This window comes from Protomyctophum parallelum (assembly GCF_964188405.1).
Source record: "Protomyctophum parallelum genome assembly, chromosome: 17".
NCBI classification, from domain to species: Eukaryota; Metazoa; Chordata; class Actinopteri; order Myctophiformes; family Myctophidae; genus Protomyctophum; species Protomyctophum parallelum.
Window position 1 is genome coordinate 47402582 of NC_139719.1, and position 8324 is coordinate 47410905.

The following is an 8324-nucleotide window of genomic DNA, read 5'->3' on the forward strand; positions in this document are numbered from 1 at the left end:
GGTCTATCTCGTTGGAATGATTTATAGAATCGGCATTTTTATTTAGAATAAATAAATCGCATCGGCAAGAATTCTCGCTCCGTGCATTCCGAGCATTCAATAACATCCCTCATAATAATCATTGTATTCCTATTCCTATTATCTTATCAAAATAGTAAACAAATTCCAAGTTAATTAACCAGCCAAACATATTATGATTTAATTCGTTGGAAATGGAATGCAGGCTTTGAACAATGTCGTCTCCAGCTGTCGGGAGGTGTGAAGAGCATTAGACGAGTGGGGGAGACAGTGGCCAATCAAATCGCACCAAAAACACGGTCATCCTGACCTTTCTGCCGACTGAGTAGGAGTGAATTTATTTCAGACATGCTAGTGTTAAATGGGGGTTAGTAATGGGTAATGGGTGTTATGGGTAATGGGTAATGGGTGTTAAATGGGGGTCCGTAATGCATCCCTTAAGGCCAGGCCAGTCCGGTCCTATACTGAATGGTCCTAGACCTAACCTAAGGCACTGGTTCCCAAAGTGCGTGTGAAGTGGTTTGAGGGAGTTCCAGGGGTCCGGGGACCCCCAGCGGTCCTTGAGGGAGTTCCAGGGGGTCCCCAGCTAAAGGATAGTTTGGAACCAAATGGACCCTTAAGGGTCTGTAACTCAGACCCATAAATTAACATTGATTTATGAGTTTACAATATAAAGAGATATAAAGGTCATTCAATGGGGTCCGTAATGCATCCTTGATATTACAATGGTTGGAATCACTGCTGGAAAACACACACACACACACACACACACACACACACACACACACACACACACACACACACACACGCACACACGCACACACACACACACACACACACACACACACACACACACACACGCACACACGTACACGCACGCGCCGTGCACCCACGATGGTCAAAGAGGTTTTATTTTGAAAGGTGTGAGCGGAAGTCCTCGGTGTGTGTGTGTGTGTGTGTGTGTGTGTGTGTGTGTGTGTGTGTGTGTGTGCATTATATCTGCTGACAGAAACGCTGGTGTAGCGACTATAGGCTAGCTTGTACTGTTGATGCGTCACTGTAGTCTGAAACATTAAACTAATACATTTAATTAAAGTCACTGATACAGTGTAGCTTCTAGTGTTGAAACATTAAACGAATACATTTAATCAAACTAATAGGCCAACATTTAATTAAACTAATCTAACACAGGAGAACGTTAGAGCTGCTTAATGTTTGTCAACATGTGATGAATTAATGGAGTCAACATAACAGGTATCTGTCTGTCTGTCTGTCTGTCTGTCTGTCTGTCTGTCTGTCTGTCTGCCTGCCTGCCTGCCTGTCTGCCTGCTTGCCTGTCTGTCTGTCTGTCTGTCTGTCTGTCTGCCTGCCTGCCTGCCTGTCTGTCTGTCTGTCTGTCTGTCTGTCTGTCTGTCTGTCTGTCTGTCTGCCTGCCTGCCTGCCTGCCTGCCTGCCTGCCAAATTATTCAAATGTTTTCCAAGATGGTTTTTAAACTAGATCTACAAGCTCAGAAGAAGCATCGCAGTGTGACTCGTTGTGAGCTTGTATATCTGCTAGTTTCAAAAAGCTGATGTTTATTAATATTTTAATTATTATGAAACATTAACATTGTTCTTGTTTTTCTGCAGGATGAATTCTACTCATCCAACCTGGACTCTTTCTATCAAAGAAGAACAACCAGAGCTTCCTTTAAACAGCAGTAAGTTTATATATACTTATATCTATGCTATAATATAGTATATTATAATACTAATTATTATATAACTGCCTCTAACAGCAGTACGTTTATTATCATATATATCATTATATCATAATACTACGTTTGATATGTTGAATTATTAGGTTTAGCTATTTGCTTACCTACCTACTTTATCCATGTAAAAAAGTAGTATTATGAAGTATGGTACAAGTTTCTATCTATAAAAGAAATACAGTTTTATCGATTTGGAATTATTCTGGATCCCTTTTTAGTTTCTCAAAGAAAAATAAATCATCGATATCCGATGAAAAAATATATAAACTGAAATAAAATATGTCATCACGTATACAGTATAATTATTTAATTATTTATTTTAAATTGTCAATTGCTTTAAACTGACTCAATCTTGGACTATAGTGATATTAATACTAAACGCCTCTGTGTATATGTATATGTAATTTGTAAGTTGATTAGCGGTATACTGTGGTTACTTTGCGCCACTTTTGATACGTACGCACCGTCCCAGCATATTTGACGCGTATGCACCGTCCCAGCAAATGACGTAATGACTATTTGTGCCTGATACGGCAGTGGTGCAGATTATACATGTATACATTAGAGCATTGCCTTTAATCCTCCCGACACTAAAACATATCGTCATTACGTCACCATCGAAAACCAATTACACTCTGGCATTGGGTCCTTTAATCCACATCTTTATTACGTCATCATTGAGAGCTAGTTATACCAGTTATACCCTGACGTCATATGCTGGGACGGCGCATACGCATCGAATATGCTGGGACGGCGCATACGCATCGAATATGCTGGGACGGCGCATACGCATCGAATATGCTGGGACGGTGCATACGCATCGGATATCGTCCTGGGCGAAACTAGTACTTGCGCGCTCTGCTTGCGCAAGTAATTATAACTACCTCTAGACAGCAGTACGTTTATCATCATATTTATATCATAATACTAATTATCATTAGTATGACTATCATGCATCAGGTTTATGTTGATATGACAGGCAGACAGACAGGATAGAGATGGATGGATGAGGGACAGACAGACAGACAGACAGACAGACAGACAGACAGACAGACAGACAGGCAAGCAGGCAACCCCATATGTGACCTCAGTCCCTACGATCATTCTGTAGCTCCATATGTGACCTCAGTCCCTACGCTCATTCTGTAGCTCCATATGTGACCTCAGTCCCTACGCTCATTCTGTAGCTCCATATGTGACCTCAGTCCCTACGCTCATTCTGTAGCTCCATATGTGACCTCAGTCCCTACGCTCATTCTGTAGCTCCATATGTGACCTCAGTCCCTACACTATTCTGTAGCTCCATATGTGACCTCAGTCCCTACGCTCATTCTGTAGCTCCATATGTGACCTCAGTCCCTACACTCATTCTGTAGCTCCATATGTGACCTCAGTCCCTACGCTCATTCTGTAGCTCCATATGTGACCTCAGTCCCTACGCTCATTCTGTAGCTCCATATGTGACCTCAGTCCCTACACTATTCTGTAGCTCCATATGTGACCTCAGTCCCTACGCTCATTCTGTAGCTCCATATGTGACCTCAGTCCCTACGCTCATTCTGTAGCTCCATATGTGACCTCAGTCCCTACGCTCATTCTGTAGCTCCATATGTGACCTCAGTCCCTACGCTCATTCTGTAGCTCCATATGTGACCTCAGTCCCTACGCTCATTCTGTAGCTCCATATGTGACCTCAGTCCCTACGCTCATTCTGTAGCTCCATATGTGACCTCAGTCCCTACGCTCATTCTGTAGCTCCATATGTGACCTCAGTCCCTACACTATTCTGTAGCTCCATATGTGACCTCAGTCCCTACGCTCATTCTGTAGCTCCATATGTGACCTCAGTCCCTACGCTCATTCTGTAGCTCCATATGTGACCTCAGTCCCTACACTATTCTGTAGCTCCATATGTGACCTCAGTCCCTACGCTCATTCTGTAGCTCCATATGTGACCTCAGTCCCTACGCTCATTCTGTAGCTCCATATGTGACCTCAGTCCCTACGCTCATTCTGTAGCTCCATATGTGACCTCAGTCCCTACGCTCATTCTGTAGCTCCATATGTGACCTCAGTCCCTACGCTCATTCTGTAGCTCCATATGTGACCTCAGTCCCTACGCTCATTCTGTAGCTCCATATGTGACCTCAGTCCCTACGCTCATTCTGTAGCTCCATATGTGACCTCAGTCCCTACGCTCATTCTGTAGCTCCATATGTGACCTCAGTCCCTACACTCATTCTGTAGCTCCATATGTGACCTCAGTCCCTACACTCATTCTGTAGCTCCATATGTGACCTCAGTCCCTACGCTCATTCTGTAGCTCCATATGTGACCTCAGTCCCTACGCTCATTCTGTAGCTCCATATGTGACCTCAGTCCCTACACTATTCTGTAGCTCCATATGTGACCTCAGTCCCTACGCTCATTCTGTAGCTCCATATGTGACCTCAGTCCCTACACTCATTCTGTAGCTCCATATGTGACCTCAGTCCCTACGCTCATTCTGTAGCTCCATATGTGACCTCAGTCCCTACGCTCATTCTGTAGCTCCATATGTGACCTCAGTCCCTACACTATTCTGTAGCTCCATATGTGACCTCAGTCCCTACGCTCATTCTGTAGCTCCATATGTGACCTCAGTCCCTACGCTCATTCTGTAGCTCCATATGTGACCTCAGTCCCTACGCTCATTCTGTAGCTCCATATGTGACCTCAGTCCCTACGCTCATTCTGTAGCTCCATATGTGACCTCAGTCCCTACGCTCATTCTGTAGCTCCATATGTGACCTCAGTCCCTACGCTCATTCTGTAGCTCCATATGTGACCTCAGTCCCTACGCTCATTCTGTAGCTCCATATGTGACCTCAGTCCCTACGCTCATTCTGTAGCTCCATATGTGACCTCAGTCCCTACACTATTCTGTAGCTCCATATGTGACCTCAGTCCCTACGCTCATTCTGTAGCTCCATATGTGACCTCAGTCCCTACGCTCATTCTGTAGCTCCATATGTGACCTCAGTCCCTACACTATTCTGTAGCTCCATATGTGACCTCAGTCCCTACGCTCATTCTGTAGCTCCATATGTGACCTCAGTCCCTACGCTCATTCTGTAGCTCCATATGTGACCTCAGTCCCTACGCTCATTCTGTAGCTCCATATGTGACCTCAGTCCCTACGCTCATTCTGTAGCTCCATATGTGACCTCAGTCCCTACGCTCATTCTGTAGCTCCATATGTGACCTCAGTCCCTACGCTCATTCTGTAGCTCCATATGTGACCTCAGTCCCTACGCTCATTCTGTAGCTCCATATGTGACCTCAGTCCCTACGCTCATTCTGTAGCTCCATATGTGACCTCAGTCCCTACACTCATTCTGTAGCTCCATATGTGACCTCAGTCCCTACACTCATTCTGTAGCTCCATATGTGACCTCAGTCCCTACGCTCATTCTGTAGCTCCATATGTGACCTCAGTCCCTACGCTCATTCTGTAGCTCCATATGTGACCTCAGTCCCTACGCTCATTCTGTAGCTCCATATGTGACCTCAGTCCCTACGCTCATTCTGTAGCTCCATATGTGACCTCAGTCCCTACGCTCATTCTGTAGCTCCATATGTGACCTCAGTCCCTACACTCATTCTGTAGCTCCATATGTGACCTCAGTCCCTACGCTCATTCTGTAGCTCCATATGTGACCTCAGTCCCTACGCTCATTCTGTAGCTCCATATGTGACCTCAGTCCCTACGCTCATTCTGTAGCTCCATATGTGACCTCAGTCCCTACGCTCATTCTGTAGCTCCATATGTGACCTCAGTCCCTACACTATTCTGTAGCTCCATATGTGACCTCAGTCCCTACGCTCATTCTGTAGCTCCATATGTGACCTCAGTCCCTACGCTCATTCTGTAGCTCCATATGTGACCTCAGTCCCTACGCTCATTCTGTAGCTCCATATGTGACCTCAGTCCCTACGCTCATTCTGTAGCTCCATATGTGACCTCAGTCCCTACGCTCATTCTGTAGCTCCATATGTGACCTCAGTCCCTACGCTCATTCTGTAGCTCCATATGTGACCTCAGTCCCTACACTCATTCTGTAGCTCCATATGTGACCTCAGTCCCTACGCTCATTCTGTAGCTCCATATGTGACCTCAGTCCCTACGCTCATTCTGTAGCTCCATATGTGACCTCAGTCCCTACGCTCATTCTGTAGCTCCATATGTGACCTCAGTCCCTACACTCATTCTGTAGCTCCATATGTGACCTCAGTCCCTACACTATTCTGTAGCTCCATATGTGACCTCAGTCCCTACGCTCATTCTGTAGCTCCATATGTGACCTCAGTCCCTACACTATTCTGTAGCTCCATATGTGACCTCAGTCCCTACGCTCATTCTGTAGCTCCATATGTGACCTCAGTCCCTACACTATTCTGTAGCTCCATATGTGACCTCAGTCCCTACGCTCATCCCTTTCTCCTCTAGACTCCATGTGTTTACATCACATTGTCTTTCTCCTCTAGACTCCATGCACCTCCTTGTGTGTAAAGAGGAGAGCGGCTCCAGTCTGGTCCAGGAGGAAGCAGCAGCTCCTCACATTAAAGAAGAACAGGAGGAGGATGGATCAACCGTGACATCACTAGCAGTGAAAAGTGAAAGCAGAGAGACGGAGCCAGTAGCAGGTAGCGCCTCCACATGGAAACACATGGAACTACCAGCTGGTCTAGAGCGTCTCTCTTCACACTGTTCTGAATCGGACACTGAAGACAGCGACGAGTGGGAGGAGTCGGGCTCAGCCAGTCAAGCGGGGGGGGAGGAGGAGCCGTTTAGTTGCACGGTTTGTGGCAAAAGTTTTAATCAAACGGGAAACCTGAAGAGACACATGATCGTCCACACGGGAGAGAAGCCATTTAGCTGCGCTTTCTGTGGAAAAAGCTTTAATCTGAACGAGAGTTTAAAGAGGCACGTAATGATCCACACCGGGGAAAACCCCTATAGTTGTACAGTCTGTGGGAAACGATTTAACCAGATTGGAAGTCTGAAGTTGCACATGAGAATCCACACGGGAGAAAAACCCTTCATCTGTACGGTTTGCGGGAAAGCCTGGGGCGAAAAGGGACATCTCACAAAACACATGAGGATACACACGGGAGAGAACCCCTTCAGTTGTGCAGTTTGTGCTAAATGTTTTAATCGAAGTGAGAGCCTAAAGATGCACATGAGAATACATACAGGCGAAATGCCCTTCAGCTGTAAAGTTTGCAACAAAAGATTTAACCGGAATGAAAATTTGAAAAGACACATGAGGACTCACACCGGGGAAAGACCCTTTAGCTGTAAAGTGTGTGTCAAAAGCTTTAATCAAAGCGGTAGTCTGAAGATGCACATGCTGTCACACACAGGGGAAAAACCCTTTAGTTGCACCGTTTGCGGCAAACATTTTAGTGTACAGCAGGTTTTGAAGAAACACATGGCGATTCATATGGAAGAAAAGCCTGCAGAATAATAACAATATGAGACGGCATGAGGAAGGATCGACAGCAGCCAAAACCAGAGTGAGATGTTGTTAAATAGTTTATTATATAAATAAATAAATACATTTATTTGTTTCTTCTGTCTGAGATGTTGTTAAATAATTTAACCTCCATTCATCTGAGATGTTAAAAAAGGAGGAGAGAGATACAAATGGAGAAGATATTTTATGGCCAAAGTATTTCCGGGGGCCGTCAGCTAAAACGTGCAGTAATCCTGGTCTCTATACTGCCTGCCCCTGTGTCCCCTAGGGTAGGTACCTCACATGTTCTCCCTGTGTCCCCTAGGGTAGGTACCCTCACATGTTCTCCCCGTGTCCCCTAGGGTAGGTACCCTCATGTTCTCCCCGTGTCCCCTAGGGTAGGTACCCTCGCATGTTCTCCCCGTGTCCCCTAGGGTAGGTACCCTCATGTTCTCCCCGTGTCCCCTAGGGTAGGTACCCTCACATGTTCTCCCCGTGTCCCCTAGGGTAGGTACCCTCACATGTTCTCCCCGTGTCCCCTAGGGTAGGTACCCTCACATGTTCTCCCCGTGTCCCCTAGGGTAGGTACCCTCACATGTTCTCCCCGTGTCCCCTAGGGTAGGTAACCTCACATGTTCTCCACGTGTCCCCTAGGGTAGGTACCCTCACATGTTCTCCCCGTTCTCCCCAAATACAGATCATTCTGGGGGTCCTTGACATGGAAAAGGTTGAGCACCACTGACATGGAAACATAGGTTTTTCAGAAAACTGTTCTACATCTTTTGTCGCCACACGTCTCATATTTGCCATTGACAATGAAAGGAGAAATCACATGTCCGTCAAAATGACGTAACTTTGTGACAACACAAACATTAAATGCCATTGACAATGGCGTATGTAGACGAGCAAATCAGCTAACCAATCACATAAATTCAGTTGTTCACGAGATGATGGATGATGATGTATAATGATAATATAATATATTCATAGTTTTCGGTGGTGAGGTGACCACCGAACTACAACATGACGTTGTCAGCTCACCACCGGAGCGGTG

General features: G+C 45.7%; 1 protein-coding gene across 1 annotated transcript; it reads left to right on the forward strand.

Moving 5' to 3' along the window:
- The first annotated feature begins 1036 nt into the window (after window positions 1–1036).
- Window positions 1037–7324, forward strand: LOC310874400 (uncharacterized protein). Its single transcript, XM_083787178.1, has 3 exons — window positions 1037–1272; window positions 1648–1718; window positions 6300–7324. Exons 2-3 carry the CDS (start codon window positions 1649–1651, stop codon window positions 7280–7282), a joined length of 1053 nt encoding a protein of 350 aa, XP_083643304.1. The 5' UTR covers window positions 1037–1272; window position 1648; the 3' UTR covers window positions 7283–7324.
- Window positions 7325–8324: the final 1000 nt, after the last annotated feature.

Coding starts and splice junctions, on each gene's coding strand:
- LOC310874400 (XM_083787178.1), top strand. CDS start 1,649: ATGAATTCTACTCATCCAACCTGGACTCTTTCTATCAAAGAAGAACAA. Junction 1,719..6,299: donor AGAGCTTCCTTTAAACAGCA/GTAAGTTTATAT, acceptor TTTCTCCTCTAG/ACTCCATGCACCTCCTTGTG.